The sequence below is a fragment of the Pipistrellus kuhlii genome, unplaced genomic scaffold (assembly GCF_014108245.1).
Source record: "Pipistrellus kuhlii isolate mPipKuh1 unplaced genomic scaffold, mPipKuh1.p scaffold_m20_p_8, whole genome shotgun sequence".
NCBI lineage: Eukaryota > Metazoa > Chordata > Mammalia > Chiroptera > Vespertilionidae > Pipistrellus > Pipistrellus kuhlii.
This window is the reverse complement of record NW_023425584.1, coordinates 25,626,302-25,644,547: the sequence shown is the minus strand read 5'-3', so window position 1 is coordinate 25,644,547 and position 18,246 is coordinate 25,626,302. Positions and strand designations below refer to the sequence as shown.

General features: G+C 39.9%; 1 protein-coding gene across 4 annotated transcripts in view; it reads right to left on the bottom strand.

Moving 5' to 3' along the window:
* Positions 1-7,771, bottom strand: part of PFDN1 (prefoldin subunit 1) — a 51,504-nt gene extending 43,733 nt beyond the window's left edge. For all 4 annotated transcript variants that reach the window (XM_045576873.1, XM_036424917.2, XM_036424916.2 and 1 more), the window contains exons 1-2: positions 7,622-7,771; positions 5,226-5,392 (exon numbers count right to left, since the gene is read on the bottom strand). In XM_045576873.1, coding sequence (XP_045432829.1) covers positions 5,226-5,392; positions 7,622-7,654 — 200 coding nt within the window. In that variant the 5' untranslated portion in view covers positions 7,655-7,771. The remainder of the gene's footprint in view (positions 1-5,225; positions 5,393-7,621) is intronic.
* Between the last annotated feature and the right edge of the window lie 10,475 nt (positions 7,772-18,246).

The following is an 18,246-nucleotide window of genomic DNA, read 5'->3' as shown; positions in this document are numbered from 1 at the left end:
ACTTTCAAATGTAATTCTTTCATTTTTTTAAAACTGTACTTCAATGCAAAGTACAAAAGAAGAAAACTACCATATACCATTAGAAACTGGTTCTTATTCCTGAAAAAATAAATACAAGAAACATTCAGGTAACATTTATTTGAGATCTAGTATTTATTTGATTCCCTCCTTGTATGCTAGAAAGATGCAAAGACAAACACTTCCAACTATTCAGACAGATCATTCCACAGTTGTAACTTTCATCATAGTTCTCAAAGCAGCCCGGTGAGGTCAGCTCACAAACAGCTTAAGGAGTAAAACTAGAAATTGGTGGTAGTAGGATCAGGCTACATAACAGCCTCTCCAAAGAATATGAAGTAACAGAAGGAAAATGTGCTGGCAACATGCCAAGAGACTAGATGGAATATAGCTTTGAGCAACAAATACCCAGAGCTTACAGTGTACAGCAATTCATCATCTCTTACTCTACAAGCTTGATTTTCCTTGTTTTAAATCCAAAATAGCCATATATAACAGGTATTTAACTCTACTAAATTCTCCAGATTTGTGACTTGAAAGGCACGGGGCTTGCAATGATTTGGTAAACTAAATACATACCCTATAAAAAAAAATGACTTTCATCCTATGTGAAGATGAGAAAGGTAAAACAGAGACAATTATATTGATATTGTTCTGCATAGAATAGCCTTTATTCTCCAAGGGCTATACTGCCCTCAGTTTAGTTTCAAAGGCTTGGATTTTTCTATATTGTCAATTCTGACTCAATATCTCTGCAACTGGTTGGTATTTAGAATTAGTCAACTTTCTCAACAATTTAATAAAGAATTAATCCTGTCAGATCAAATGACATAATTTTGTTAAAAATTCCTCTGACATTAGTCAAAATGTTACTTTTATAATTTCATCTTTAGTGAATCATAATATTAAAACAATAAGAAACTCTAATTCTAAATCTGTCACTTTCTAAACATATATTCTTTTTAAAAAGCCAAAAGAAAATGCAGTTATTTTAGGCAAAAGAATCTTATTCAACTCAAATCAACACATATTTAACATCTAGTTTGTGCCAGACCTTATGCTGAGAACTAAAGAAACAAAGATAAATATGTATGTACATAGTCTCACAGAACTGACAATCTAGTTGGGGAAACTAGCCGGTGTAGCTCAGTGGTTGAGCATCGACCTATGAACCAGGAAGTCACAGTTCAATTCCCAGTTAGGGCATATGCCAGGATTGCAGGAAGTGGCCAATTATCTTTCTCTCATCACTGATATTTCTCTCTCTCTCTCTCTCTCTCCTCTCTCTCTCCCTCTCTCTCTCTCTCTCTCTCTCTCTTCTCTCTCTCTCTCTCTCTCCCCCCCTTTCCCTTCCTCTCTGAAATCAATAAAAATCAATTAGCCCAGCAGGTATAGCTCAATGGTAAAGCAGTCAACCCATGCACCAAGAGGTGGCTGATTCAATTCCCCATCAAGGCACTTACCCAGGGTAGTGGGCTTATTTCTCTCTCATCGATGTTTTTATCGCTCTCTCCCTCTCCCTTCCTTGCTCTCTAAAATCAATACTAATGAAAACATTTTTTTAAATCAATCAATAAAATAAATCGCAATCTCTAACATTCTGTGTATGTGTGCGTTCTAAAGTAGTTATAGGAACAAAAGCCCTGGTACCACCCCAGATATGTAATTAAGTCTGCCAGAAAGGAAAAAATCTTCAGAAAATCTAAGTTATATCTTAAAGGATAAGGATTTCACAAGGGAAAGTCGAGTATTGCAGGCCAAGGACAGAATGAGCAAAAACAAGAAATCACAAAACATGGCATGTGTGAGGAAGTCCATGTGGCAAGACTAAGAATAACAGTTTCTGATTCATATGCTACTACATGACAGGCATCACTAATCAATTAAAACATGTTTAAAGTCTATATGAGACTCAAACTCCTTCTCAACAGATAAATCAAAACCAATGAGAGGAATGAAATCCATGTGATGAAATTTACGAGCTATCCTGAGCCTAGGAATAGAAAATATTGAGACTTGAGACTAGAAGGATAAATAAAGAACAGATTGTGAATGTCTATGATACTAGGCTAAGAAGTTTAAATTTTATCCGTGGACAAGAGAGGATGAACAAAGGATTTTATGAAGAAAACTGGCGTGATCAATTCTGGCAGATGTGTAAACAACGCATTTGGACAGATAGGAAAAAGGCATAAAGAATAATTAATATGCTATTGCAATCGTCTAGAAAAGATTAATGAGGCCTGAATTTCAGCGATGGCAAAAATCTACTGCAGGTTCTAAAACAAAACAAAAAAATTAGAGTGTTTTAGATTTTGGAATCCATAATTTCAAAACAATTTGAGAAAAATTAGTATTCTATTCAGAATTCCCAAATAATACCCAAAAAGGAAAAGATAAGACAACATAAGGTAAAAACTAGAATTAAAGAAATGAATCACAATGATACTCAAGATTACCCAAGACTATAAATTCAGAAATAGATATTTCAGGTTTAGCATCAAGAAAGAGAACGTCCTCATGACCAGACTAATACTCAGCAAGTCTTTTCTTCCTGAGGGCACTAATATTCTAGCCAACCAACAAACACTAGTCACCTTACATGCCCCTACAATGCAGGGTCAAGTGCACACTCCCAGTGAGATGCAGAAAGCATGAAAGTCAAATTTAAAACCAATGTCTGAAACCATATAGGAGTTCCACTTTATCCAAACATTTGAAACTACATATTTCTTTTTAAAAGCATAAGTAATATAAAACAAATCTTCTGGAAATATTACTGTCCTACCATTAACTAATTCATATCCCAACCTTTATACTCTAAGATTTTTTTAAAAATATATTTTATTGATTTTATTACAGAGAGAAAGGGAGAGGGATAGAGAGCTAGAAATGTCAATGAGAGAGAAACATCGACCAGCTGCCTCCTGCACAACCCCCACTGGGGATGTGCCTGCAACCAAATGTGTATGCCCTTGACCAGAATCGAACCTGGGACCCTTCAGCCCACAGACCGACGCTCTATCCACTGAGCCAAACCAGTTTCGGCAAACTCTAAGATTCTTTATGTGGAATGCAACCTATTTGTAGCACTTTGAGCAGTATGCAAAAAAAAAAAAAAAAAAAAAAAAAAAAAACTCTTATATTACTTCTGCAAAATGTTTAATAAATGAAATTATTATAATTAAAAATAAAAGCTTCGCCGGGACCAGTTTGGCTCAGTGGATAGAGCATCGGCCTGCGAACTGAAAGGTCCCGGGTTCGATTTCGGTTAAGGGCATGTACCTTGGTTGCAGGCACATCCCCAGTAGGGGGTGTGCAGGAGGCAGCTGATCGATGATTCTCTCATCGATGTTTCTAACTCTCTATCCCTCTCTCTTCCTCTCTGTGAAAAATCAATAAAATATATTTTTAAAAAATAAAAATAAATAAATAAATAAAAGCTTCATTGTAACTCAAAGGCCAAAGATAGTCAAAGAGTTTTTCTATTTTGGAAAAAGATTCTTTAGCTGTTGCAAACAGACTAATACAGTGATGAAAAATCCAAGGACAACATGTTAACAACCATGCTAGAAAAGCTAGCATTACTGTTTTAAGATCTAAGGATATTCACATTAAGGATAAAATTATCTTGTCATGAATGCCAACAATTCACTTCATATTACATAGACACATATTCAAGGACACTACTTTGTTCTCAACCCAATTCTTTTGTGTCCCAATAATAAACTCTCAAATTGGGATTCTCTTCCTCTTAAAACAAGCTAAAATGACAAATATGAACTCCGGAGACAAAATTTATTTGTGACATATTATTTATTCTGATCAAGCAAATCTAATGAACAGTTTATCATAACCTATCTCTTTTCCAGAAAGATATGGATTAGCTAGTCAGGAGCAGGGTCTATTTCTCATGATGTCATTCCAAAGCCACTGCTAAATGTTACACATGTGATGCTTCCTTCAAATCAATCACAAAATAAGTCATCCCAAGACTGAGGTCAAATTCCATTCCAACTAAAAGCTCTCCAAACTTAAAGTAATGGTCCACTAACTAAGTAATAGTCAAGACTAAATTCCAGAAGAACCCTCCTCCTGTATCCCAACCCCCAAAACAGTCCTCTCCTTTTAGCTCATTGTAATGGAATGTGACCTGCAGTTAAGGTCCATTCCACAACAATTTCCATTCCTTACTTATTGCTCAGAGAACAGATCTACTCTCTCTCATAAAGGTAATATTTGTTTTAAAAGAAAAAAGTGAAGTGCTATTAGATGTCAATCACATAACGATAAGAACAAACAAAACATAAATTGTTTACTAGATTTCTCATGTATGACAAAACAAGTGCATATAAATAACAACTGAATATTTAAGTTAATGTTTTTATTTTAGGACACTGGTCAGACATCTAAAAGATGATTTGCATGACTCCTCACAAATTAGGTAGGGGAGGGGAAGTTAAAACTACAACTACTTAAATAAATCTTCACACACAAAAATACTATGAACATCTTTTCATGACAAATCATATTTTTATCAATGAAGTTACACACTTTTAAGCATCCAATGTAGAGAGAGGAGGGAAATATTTCAGAAATGTACTTCAAAGTCTAAAATTAAACACATCTGGCCCCATTTCTCCCTTCCCTCTCCCAGGCACAGTAGCTTTACCTTTCTCTCCTAAGCTTCAAGAGCCTTTCTTCTGCCTCTGTATCTTGTTTCCTGAGCCCATTTCTCCTACAGCTCACTTCTCTACCTCTATGATTTTCTAAATAAACTTCCTCTTTTTCTTTTTTTAATATATTTTATTGATTTTTCACAGAGAGAAAGGGAGAGGGATAGAGAATTAGAAACATCAATGAGAGAGAAACATCGACCAGCTGCCTCCTGCACACCCCCTATCAGGGATGTGCCCACAACCAATGTACATGCCCTTGACCGGAATCGAACCTGGGACCCTTCAGTCCTCAGACCAACACTCTATCCACTGAGCCAAACTGGTTTCGGCAATAAACTTACTCTTACAATTTGAAGGGGAAAAAATTAAATTCAACACATCTATCTGGGACTCAGTTTCTCATTTTTTAAAAATGAGGTATTAGAGCTACTGTGAAACTTTAACCTGTTTTAAAATGAACAACTTTTATGATTTATTTCAGACAAAACATATCCCAAGATGACCCCCTTAAAGATATATTTTACTTACATTCTTCCTACACCTTCATACATGTTAGTCTCGTCTACCAAAGTCATAATCTCTGTATCTGTAAGATGGGCATGCTTTTTCGTTCTGTTTAGCTGTTCAATCTGTATGTCTGCAAGCTTCACCTTCTGTTGAGTGTCAATAACTTTCGCTTGAAGCTCTGTGAAGGCCTAATAAAAACAAATCCTTGATTTAGTAGGCAAACTATTTTATAGGAAACATTTAAGTCAAATCCAAATATGTTCAAATAAAGCATGCTAACCAGAGGCAGAGCTGTGAAATTTACTAAACCAAACAGCAATAAAAGTTAGTATAATTGTAATCAGTCAAGCCACCAGGTTAACTACTGAATTTACCCTGTCCTCAGAATATGGAATCTTTTTGAAGCAGAAATAAATGCACATTAAATAGTGGCCATACCAAGTAGCAGGTGCTCTCAAGGAGTAATAAAAGTAATAAATGTAAAAGTCAGAGGATGAAACCCAGAGATCCAAAACAAGAACCATAAATGGAACAACTCCCTACATTTGTATTACTCAACTAGGTTTCAAAGCATTTTCCCACATTTGTTTCAAATATTAATATAGGCATATCAATAAAATGAGAACAATGAGGGATATAATAAAAACCTCATTTACTCCTCTCAAATCCTATGAGTTAGGGTGGCAGTTTCATCCTAACAGTTTATAAATTAAGTAAATGTGACAGTTAGGTGGCTTGCAAAGGACTGAACAACTATCTGGAGGAAATGCAGGTACTTGAATCCATTTCTTCTGACCTCCAGTTCAGGAATTTTTTTTATTCTATTGTCTACAGTAATATCCTGAATATAAATATTTTTAAGAGAAAGAAAAAAACACATTGGTATTAGAATCGCATCATGATCTTCATATGCATAGACCAAGCCAACTTTGACCCTTATGTACACTTCACTCAAAGATAAACACAGTTCATGAATGCTCTTGTTGAAGTGCCTGGAATGACTGTCACAAGCTGTCAAATTTATACCTTAACAATAACATTTGTGACTGCGATACATTGCAAAGGCTACTACTTAGCTTTTATTCTGACTTGATTCTCACCTACTATTGTAGAAAGGTTTCAAAATATTTATTTGGGAGGAAGAGGGGAGCCTGAAATTTCCTATTAGTCTCCAGGCAATAATAATAATAATTTATATTAGAAGTAAAAAATTTTAAACGTGTCTTTAGTTAATTTAATTGATTGTCAAAACTATCCAACCTAAGGCTGAAATCATTTTCTTAGTTTGCATTCATTGCCCACAGGTTTCTTAGCAACAAATTCAAATACTGGGAGGTGAGTTTTTCACAGCTGTATGCTATTGCTAGCTCTTTTACTAAACTCTGGCTTAAATTTGAATCTTTAACATAATAAAAAAAAAAAAGGTAAACTTTTAAGATGCTTTAAGCATTCTTAAAATGAATTTTGTTTTGCATTCAAAATTACAGGTATTACCTGATTGGTACACAGTTTGCTAAGGAAACTAGTATATTGCTAAAGCTGAGATACTACAGCATAAGAGAATACCACCTAAGGGCCAAATTTACGTTTCAAAACAAGAATGACAAAAAGATACACACATAAATCCTCACAGCAGTAACAACTTCAATGTTTAGGATCTACAGCTATTTCAGCTGTCCTATTGCTTATGCACAGATTGACCAGAAGGCAGTCTTAAGTAAAATTTGTTTTTTTCTCAAGAACTTTAATAGCCAAAAGGTGTGGAGTAAGGCAGGGGATACTGGATTTGACAGGTTTAAAGTAGATGAAGCCTAGGATTCTTTTCAATCCCCATCCCCCTCCTACACTCCTTCTACACCCCCAAAAAATATATGATTTGGGATCAGTAGAGATGTTAGAATCCTGACAACTGGTGGTGAAAACGTTTCTGGATGGCAATACATTTATAAGCAATTGAAGAGGTAAACCTAATTTCTTCCGATATCAATTTTATTTAGAAAACCTCACGGGACTTCTTCCCTCGACAACTCCTGCAAAAACTGTGGGGGGAGGGGAGCCAAAGCCCTGAGATGAGCATTGCCATAAGCATATATGACTCTGAACCGTAGTGCAGCCTTCCCGAGTTTGGGGTGGAATAAGAGGCCTAAAAGCACAGGCCGGAACAAGGGACGACAGGACAAGCCAGTTATCCGCCGCCCAGACTTAACCAAACCCAGCCCAGCCGCCTCTTCTCCAGCAAAAGCCGCTCGCCCCCCACGCCAACCTAACGAGACCCGCTCGTGAGGATTCTGGGGTATCGCCCCCCAGTTCCCCGGGGCCTCTTTCCTCCCGCAAGACTCAAGTCTCCTCCATATTCTTGTCCACAGTTCCCTTAGCTACCAAAGAGAAGCCTCAGCCACCTCGAGACGCTTTTTTACCTTCTTCAACTCCAGGTCCACGGGCGCCGCCATCTTGGCTCACTCTGCGCCTGCGCGGTGGAGAAAGCCGGAAGGGGTGGGGGGGAAGGGCGCGCCGCGGAGGTTTGAGTAGTTCCCTCCTTCCTTCTGCGCCTGCGCCGCAGGAGTAGGGCGAGGCGGGCTTCTTCCTTTCTTCCCAGATTGTGGTTCAGTCTGCGTACCCCATGTGACCTACCAGGCCTGGCCTGCTTCTCCACATCCTTCCAGACACAACACCACATGCAGATTTGTGTATGGTTCTAAGCATTTTAGCAAATGGCTTAGTTTGTGCTACTAAGTTGAGATGTACGTAGATCAGGCCAAACCTCTTCAGTCATTCAGCTGTCAGGGATGAGAAAAAAAAAAAAAAAGTCAGCCTGAGCCTCAGGTATGCCAGTTTGGAGAAAACCGGAATGCTACTGGAGTGTTCTTCTGGAGAAGTTATTTCTCCGGACCTCTCCTGAAGACCTTTTGGCACAGTGGTTCTCAAGAGAGGCCAAATAAGTTTGTTTAAATAGATATACATATTCATTCCCTGGCCCTTATCCCAAACTTATTTACTTAGAATCTTTGAGTTTGGGGCCCAGAGTCTCACACTTTTGCAAACAGCCTTTATGACCTGATGCAAGTCATCTGCAGACCACCTTTTGAGAATTGGCTGTAAACAGCCAACATTTGAACAAGAAGGATGGATAGAAATTGGACTTTTAGAAATGGAAGAAATGGATATTTTACCTACTCTAAAAACTTATGAGGGAGGGTAAAGGGCGGAAATTTGGAACCAGCCAGATCTGGATTAAAGGTTTGGTCTACCTTAACCATAAGTCTGTCTGGTTCCATTTACTGTGTGGCAGTAGAGTTTTTCTTCTCTTTTAATTTTAGAATAACAGCCAAAACCGGTTTGGCTCAGTGGATAGAGTGTCAGCCTGTGGACTGAAAGGCCCCAGGTTCGATTCCAGTCAAGGGCATGTACATTGGTTGCAGGCACATCCCTAGTGAAGGGTGTGCAAGAGGCAGCTGGTCGATGTTTCTCTCTCATTGATGTTTCTAGCTCTCTATCTCTCTCCTTTCCTCTCTGTAAAAAAAAAAAAAAAAAAAAAAAAAAAAAAAAAAAAAAAAAAATCAATAAAATATATTTTTAAAAATAATAATAATTTTAGAATAATAATATTGACATAACAGGGTTATCACCTGAGGTGTTTTGGCTGTGAATTCTTCCTCTGGGAGCATTTGCTATTCTTTCTTATGACAGTTGATTTTCTCATATGACCTAAATTTTTGTCTAAAAACCTATCTTCAGTGTCTATCATGTCCTGGGCTGTATAAACATCCCAAGGTTAGGTTCACATTCACGTCTACCACAACCCTGTGAGATTCATGGTTCCAGACCAGTTCTTACATTAATTTTTGATAACACATGAGTGAAGCATATTTGGGGGAAAATAAAACTTTCTCTGACCATAAAGTTGGCAGAATGTGATATACATTTATGGACTGGAAGCCACTATATTACTTTTTCCATATCTCTTTTTTTAAAATATATATTTTATTGATTTTTTACAGAGAGGAAAGGAGAGGGATAGAGAGTTAGAAACATACATTAGCTGCCTCCTACACACCCCCCACCGGGAATGTGCACATGCCCTTAACTGGAATCGAACCCTCAGTCCGCAGGCTGACTCTCTATCCATTGAGCCAAACTGGTCTTAGCAGAGAAATTAAGTCTTACGATATAGCCTGCGTGCAGTCTCAAAGCCACTCTGTAGGAATAATAAGAATAATCCATCCTCCCTATAAATAGACCATATAATTGAGAATATGGGTCAGAGACCCAAAATAGCAATGAATGAAACAATATAGAAGCTTATTTCTCTTTGTCACAATGAACCAGGCATAAGCAGTGTAGGGTAAGTATCTCAGTTCCACAATGCCAAGTTCCCCACCCCTTCTATCTTATCTATGTGTTCCAAAATGACTCTTCATCGGCATGTCTGCAGCCTAGCTAGAAAGACGGACAAAAGTAAGGGCAAGCTCACTTCTCTTTAAAGGCATGTCCTAGAAGTTGTAATAGTTCTGTTGATATCACATTGGCCCAAAAAGAATCACATGGCCATTCCTGGCTGCAAGAAAGGCTGGGAAGTGTAATTTTTATAGGCAACTATGTGTCCAGTTAAACACCAGGAATTCAATTATGAAAAGAGAATAGAAAACAGTTATTGTGGGGGAATGCGCAGTTTCTGACGTCACAGCTTTTCAGCTTACAAAGTCATTTGATTTTCACAACTTTAAAGATAGATAGACTCTGAAGCATCATTCATTCAGTTTGAGAGGAAGTTTAGAAGAATGGTTAAGAGTATAAGCTTTGGCCGTAACTGGTTTGGCTTAGTGGGTAGAGCTTCAGCTTGCAGACTGAAGGATTCCAGGATCCATTCCGGTCAAGGACATGTACCTTGGTTGCCGGCACATCCCCAGTGGGGAATATGTAGGAAGCAGCTGATCAATGTTTCTCTCTCATTGATGTTTCGTCTAACCTCTCCTTTCCTCTCTGTGAAAAAAAAATTTATAAAATATAATTTTAAAAAAGTTGTAGAAGCTTTGGAGTCTGACATCCTAGTCAAATCCTATTTCCGCCAAGGATGTCAGGTTCCCAGAAAATTACTTAAATGTAAAATAGACACAATAATAGTACCAATCTCATAGGTTGTTATGAGGCTTAAATGTGATAATGCATGCAAAGTGCCTAATATAGTTGTACCTAATCAACATTATGTGTCAAGTATGGTGAACCTACAGATAAACAAAAGAGCAGTTCACAGTACAGTGGAAGATTCAATAGAGAGTATCATAGAATATGAAAATTCTGCTAGAGAGGAAGTGATCGCATGAGATTGGAGAACACAGAGGAGAGGGCTCCTAAATCAAGAGTTTTGTAGGGAAAATGGGAGTTCACTGGAAGGAAGCGAAAAAGGATATTCCTGGAAGAGAGACAAAAACACCAAGGTGAGAGCCTGGTGTCTTCAGGGAAACACAAGCTGTTTGGTATGGCTGAAGCACAGAAGCATGGTAACCACTCAGAGAAAGGGACAGAGATAGATGAGGGCCAGTGGTGGAGAACCTTCCAGGTCAAGCTCAAGAGATTGGGTTTTATCCTGTGGTCACTGAGTGCAATGAGTGTTGTAAGCAGGAGAGTGACTAGTCACATTTACACTCCAGAAGTTACCGTGGCTGTTTCATGTGAAGTGATCCCCAAAAGGCAAAGGGAAATCAGAATTAGAGCAGTCATCTAGACTCTGAGGGATTAAACCTAAAGTAACGGAAGAAGAGAGCCCAGAGATTATCTGCTCTTCAAAATTCCTGTCCTTTTCTCTCCCTCTCTCTTTCTCTCTCTCTCTCTCTCTCTCTCTCTCTCTCTCTCTCTCTCTCTCTGTTAATCCTCACCCAAGGATATTTTTAATTGATTAATATATATTTTTTATATATTTTTTAACTGTTTCAGAAAGGAAGGATTAATATATATATATATATATATATATATATATATATATATATATATAAACTGTTTCAGAGAGGAAGGGAAAGGGAGAGAGAAACAGAAACATCAATGATAAAAATCATTGATCAGCTGCCTCCTACATGCCTGCTACTAGGGATGAAGCCCACAATTCAGGCATGTGCCCTGACTGGGAATTGGACCTGTGACCTCTTGGTTCATGGGTCAACATTCAACCACAGAGCGACACCAGTGAAGCGCCATTAATTTTTTAAGAGACAGTGGAAGGGAGGGGGAGAGATAGAGAGAAATATCCTGTGAGAGAGTTACATCAATTGTTTGCCACTGTCTCCTCCCCAAACCCCCCCATACACACACACACACACACACACACATATGCTCTGACCATGGCCAGGATCAGTATTGAGCCTGCAACTGAGGCACATGCTCTTGACTAGTGACCTTTTAGTACATGAGCCAACGCTCTAACCACTGAGCAACCAGCTAGTGTGAGCAAGTGCTCTCTTAATTCTGCCTTTTCTCAGCTGCTTGTCATCACTCAAATAGCTTCTTTGATAGCATTTCTATAAATGATTGACCAGATATCATGATTCAACCAAGACTATAGCAGTTTTTGTACTGAAAGTTTTGTGTTCTGGGAAATCCCTCAGTCCTGGGCAGGCTGGGATAGTTGGTCACCAACCTGTGGAGCCTTATAGGGAGTCAGTGTAGTGCCTAGAGGCAGATTGCCTGAATTCAGATCTTAGTCCCTTCATGTATCAGGTGTATGGCTGAAGCAAGTGACTACTGTAGCTCATTTTTCCCACATGAAAAATGGGGATGATGCAGTATAGTAACTACCTCACAGGGTCACTGTGAGGATTAAATAACAGATACTATTTAGAATAGTGCCTGGAACATTGTGTTTTCTGTGAGCATTTTGAAATTCTAGCTATTATAAACCGATTGCCTTCTGGTTTATTTCACTTTGTCTCACACATCCCCTTGCTCTGTCATCCTTTCTGGATGTCTCCAGACCTTTCACTTCAAGCTCTCAGTCATCCCACCAAAGGCAAGGAAAAGATATGTAACACAGGAAACTCTCTGGCCTGTGGGTAGCCTCAGAGAGTATTAAATTGAATTAAACAAGATTGAAGGTTTTTAAGACTTCCTAATAACAGGGACATCTGCACCTGTATCCTTTGAAAACAAATTCTGTACAACTGCCTGCCTTGGAGGATGGGATGAGGTGAGGCATTTGTAAGGCTTGCATGACAGTTCTTAGAGGGCCTCAGGGACAGGGATGGGGACTGAGCCTTCCCAAGTGACACATTTGCCAAGAAACACTGAGGTAGCTCTTCTGGCTGACAAAGTAAGATTTGGGGCTGGGACCTTCCTAGGAGGGAAAGGGGGCTTAGTTGTACCTACCCAATGAAATAGTCATTGGAAACTATGTGAGGAGAGGAAGTGAGTCGTAGACAGGAATTGCTGGTGGCTTTTCCCAGGCACCTTGCCACATCTGATTCAATATGTTTATGAAAAGTCCAAAGAAAGTGAATATAAGTCAGTTAGATGATTTAAGCCTTTGTAAGAGATGAAGCTGGGTAACAGAGCATAACAAAGGCTGAGTTATTTATGCCATTGCTCATCAGAGAAAGTAAGGGTGTGGGGCCAAGAATAGGAAAGAAATAAAATCAGGAAAATCAAAAGCCTGATGGAGAATCCACCAGCTCACCCCAAAGGAAAAAGTTCATGATCCTTTAGAACAGGAAGAGAAATACAATGGTGTTGAGTTGAAATCTGGACAAAACTCACCATGCATTTTATAAATAGGCACCAAAAAGTACCAGCACAAAGGAATGTTTTTTCACCCTCAGGACTCTACCTATGACAAGGTGACTAAAGCTTTTCCACAGAGCACCAACATATAGCAGCTCCAAAAGTTTTAAAATTTATTTTTTACTGTGAGAAACAAAAAAATTAATATTTTCCCTATTATAAATTAGAAGACTGTGCCAAAACCGGTTTGGCCCAGTGGATAGAGCGTCGGCCTGCAGACTAAAAGGTCCCAGGTTCGATTCCGGTCAAGGGCATGTACCTTGGTTGCGGGCACATCCCCAGTAGGGTGTGCAAGAAGCAGCTAATGAATGTTTCTCTCTCATCGATATTTCTAACTCTCTATCCCTCTCCCTTCCTCTCTGTAAAAAATCAATAAATATATATTTTTTTAAAAAAATTAGAAGACTGTGAGTGATTATAGCACCTACAAGCAAAAAATTTAGTTAAAATAGGAAGACCTACATAGTCTACCTTGTTACTCTCATATATAGCCACAGGCAACTCCAGGCTTATGTTTGACCAATTTAGCCTCCACGGTGCAGAGAGATAATGCCTCTTTCCTTTATGGTTCCAGAAAGAGTGCGAGGATTGGGTATCCCTGGCCTAGCTTGGGCCATGTGCCCATCATGGAAACTACCACAATAGCCAGAGACATGGAATGATCTGATTGGCCAGGTGTAGGTCATCTAGCCTTTCCTGTGAGGCTAGGAGTAGCAGCCTCACCCAAAAAACACATGGACTGAGCTTACGTTGGAAAAGTATCTTCTTTACAAAAGAGTAAACTATCACCCTATCCAGTTTGGCTCAGTGGATAGAGCCTAGACCTGTGGACTGAAGGGTTCCAGGTTTGATTGCAGTCAAGGGCACATGCCTGGGTTGCAGGCTCAATCCCCAATGTGGGGCGTCCAGGAGGCAGCTGATCAATGATTCTCTCTCATCATTGGTGTTTCTATCTCTCTCTCCCTCTCCCTTCCTCTTTGAAATAAATAAAAATATATCAAAAGAGTAAACTATCAAAGGAAGAGGAAATGGACATCACAAAGAGGGGGGGTGGGGGGGGGGAAAGTAAATGTCCACTGTGCCTTAGCTGCCAAAATTTCAACTTTTTCAATCCTCTCTCCTAATGAAAAAAACAATTTCATTTCAATGGTTACCTGAAATTTATGATGGTGAGCCCCTATTCTTTCCCAGAGTGCTGGTGAGAACTCAAGGTCACACTCTTGCTTTGTAATGGAGTCTTTGGATCATTGGACATGAAGAGTCCCATCCAAGGGAACCAAACCTAAGACTTAATGTTGTTTGGCTTTTCTAGCTCAGAAACATTAAACAAACAGCTGTCTCTCTGTTTCATTAAACACAAATTGTAGCAGCCACTGTTGATAGGATTGTGGAAGTTACCACTTCCTTTTGTCCCCTCAGCTAAGGTCAAATGCCTTAGCCTGCCTTTGGGAAGATGGCAAAGTGTGACTGGCTGTGGGTAAGTAACCTCAGTGACCTCGCAGGTCCTTCCTTCTAACCACAGTGATTAGTAGATTGCATAAGAGGTCACTAGCAGGAATGCTTATCCTGAAACATCAGACTCTGAGGGCAGAAGGCCATATAACCAAGGGGAAAACTGTCCAAGGGAATCCTAGTAGTCTGCCCATTTGTCACATATCTCCTTTGTGTTCTGCCATCTGAAGTACAGGGTCCTGTATAAAAATTCCAGAAAAGAATTCTAGACTCAAAGAGCTGGAAGGGATCTTTGAGTTTTTCTAGTCTACCACCTCATTTTATAGTTGAGAAAAATGAGGCTCACAGGGAGAAGCGATTAGCCAAGGACATAGCAAATGGTGTCCAAGCTAAGACTAGAGCCTAGGAGTCTTAATTCCCTTCCAGAGTTCCTTCCACTTCGCCCCATGGCCTCTCTTGGTGGATTCCAGCAAGACTACTACAGAGTCTCATACACAACAGTTTGGAGTCAAGAGGCTCCATTTGTCTCAGGAACATGGGGCTCCTTTTTGTAGGGATGTGGTAAAACAGCTACCTGAAATGCCAACAAGGAAGTAAGACCACCACCCCGCACCACCAGGTTTATGGCTTAAAAAACGGCAGAGATTAGCCTGATCCACGCGGTGACTAATTTCACCTAATGGTAACCCCTAGCCTCCTTATTTGCTCATTGTAATACATTAGCATGCTAAACCGCATTCCCCAAAGGCAATGATTGGAAACAGAGAGCCAACATAAGGACCCAAAATGGCTGACGGAGCTCCTCTGAGAAGTCTCCACCCTCCTCCAGGAATTCTGAATATTCCTTCTCCTTAACCAAGGAAGCAAATTCCCCGAAAGGCAGGGCTGCTCTGCCTGTGGAGTCACTCTCTGTCTCAGGGTTTCACTAGTAAACTCACTTTCACTTTATGCTGGTAAACGTTTGAATTCTTCACTGCACAAAGCCAAGAACCCACAGTGGGCCATGACCCTCTGGTTCCCAGACCCCAGCAGGCCTGCATCACCTCAGTGGCACTTAAGACATATCCATCTTAAAAAGGGTCTCAATCCCAGAGCACCAAGAGGAGAAGAAATAGAAAAGGCTCCAGGGCTCTGGTCCCTATAGCAGACATGGGCTCTGCACTAAGAATTTAGGGTATCCCATAAATACACTAGGAGGTCTATCATATACTTAGCAGCATATGATAAATGTTGTACCTGTGAGGCTTTTTTCTCTGCATCAGGATGAGCATATCTCCTCAGCATCTCAAAGGGGCTGATAACCCTCGAAAGGTTAAGTGAGCTTTCAAAAGTGAGTTGTCATCAGAGATAGCAGAAAAGCTTCAAAAGCACTGATAGCTGGGCCCCTCTAGAGAGCTTCTTCAGCGGATCTGTGTTGGGCCCAAAGAATCTGCATTTTTTTAGAAACTCACCAGGCTTAGAAGCTACAGCTCTAGAAGAAAATACTAACGAAAATGCTTTTCTGTAAGGGAAAAGGAAAATTGCCTCAGGATTTGGCATATTAGAGCCATTTTGATGTAAATAACCCAGGTATTTATGACAAAGAAAAATGAGAATTCCTGGAAAGGGGGAGTTGAAACCCCAGAGGTCTTAGAGAAAGCAGTGAGATTCAGAAGAAGGTCAAGGGTCTGTTACATTGCATTGTGACCATAGCTTACACCCCAGCAACTTAGCTCTTAGTACACACTCTGTTTCCCCGACTGTATCCTTCAGGGACCATCAGATTCTGTGAATCCCCAACCCTCAGGGTAATAGGACATCAGTGCAAACCCATCGCTTGTTGGCATTTTTGTAATTTCTGAATGAAAAACTACTCATACGTTGACTTTAGTTATACATGGAGCAAATATTTAAGTGTCTACCAGTTGCTAAGTACTGCTCTAGCAGTCCTCATGACCCTTGCAATCTGGCATACGTACTGGGTTCATGTCACAGACTTACTGAAAATTGGGATTATAAAGAGATCTTCCCCTTTATTTTAGTGGCTTTGTCACACTAGTTTCTCTTCTATTCCTAGAACACACCAAGCCTTTCTTTCCTCCAGGCTTGACACACGCTGGCTCGAACATTCTTACCTGCACTCTGCCCATTCTCCTGCAACTAAACCTGTGGGTGTCAGCTGCAATGGCCTTTCCTTGAAGAGGCCTTAACTGTCTCCTCAATTTAAAGTGGCCCCCCTTGCCGAAACCGGTTTGGCTCAGCGGTAGAGCGTCGGTCTGCAGCCTAAAAGGTCCCAGGTTCGATTCTGGTCAAGGGCATGTACGTTGGTTGGTTTCGGGCACATCCCCGGTAGGGGGTGTGCAAGTGGCAGCTGGTTGACGTTTCTGTCTCATCGACGTTTCTAGCTCTCTATCTCTCTCCCTTCCTCACTGTAAAAAATCAATAAAATATATTTTATAAATAAATAAATAAATAAATAAATAAAGTGCCCCCCGTCCTCTCCCAGAGCACCTTCCACTTTTTCTTAATAGCATTTATCACAATTTTAATAGCATATTTATTTGTGTGATTATTTTATATATTTTTTAAATTGATTTTCCACAGAGGGGAAGGGTGAGGGATAGAGAGGTAGAAACATCGATGAGAGAGAAACATCCATCAGCTGCCTCCTGCACACCCCCTACTGGGGATGTACCCACAACCAAGGTACATGCCCTTGACCAGAATCGAACCTGGGACCCTTCAGTGTGCAGGCTGATGCTCTATCCACTGAGCCAAACCTGTCAGAGCTATGTGATTATTTTTAAACTTCACTAAAAAAAAAACAAAAAAAACAAAAAAAAACCTAATTCATACAATAACCACATATGAAATGAGAACAGTATACCATACAACAGGAAAAGAAAACTAGCTCTCTGCTGTTGACCCATGATTTTTCAGTTCTTCTTTCCACAGGCAAATGCTATTATCACTTACATTCTATAGATAGTCTAAGTAGTTTTGTGGGTCCATGTAATTATTTATTAAGTGGCTATTTCCTCTACCAGTCTGAGCACGGGTACTGTGTCTATTTGCTCATTGCATTATTCCTGGTACTGTCACACAATCAGCACTTTACAGGTGTTGGTGAGATGAATCAATAGATGTTAAAAGAGCAGAGAGATTGGGTCAATATCTAAACTGCCAGCTCTTACTCATCTTCCCTGGCCCCACTCCGCACTGAGCACACAGTCAGCTTTACCCATGCTCCTGTGCTCCCTTAAGTCTTGGTGTATACCTGTGAGAGCAACTTCTCACAGAGTGCTGAAATTAATTATTCACTGGTTTGTCTGTCTCTCCCAGAAGACGGTGAGCTCCTTGAGGGCAAAGACCACGTTCTACTCTTCTGGAATGCTGTGCTAAGCATCCTGGAAGTCAATGAATACTTTCTGACTGGCTGCTTATCTAATCTGACTCATCGACTGTTGGCTCCTTTGCAATTCTCTTAAACTCTGCCAGTTTGCAGCCTGTTAGAGCAGTTCAGGGTTGTTATTTTTCCAATAAAGACTAGTGTTCTCTTCAAAAGCTCTAAATTTATAGAGATGCACTTCATTTGAACCTAACTGCAGATTCTCATTTCTTTTAAGGACTAGTTTCCTTATCCATAAAATGGGGATACTTGTGCCAATCTTCCAGGGTTGTGATATGGAATGAGGGCGTATGTAAAAGCATCAAGCACAGCAAGGCAGGTGTTCACTTTCCCACCCCCTTCAGCAAAAAGAAGAGTCTCGGTGCCTGTTTTACTAAAGTGAAGAATGAAGAAGTCTGCACAGGAAGTAGGGTCAGGCAGACAGGATCTTTAATTCCG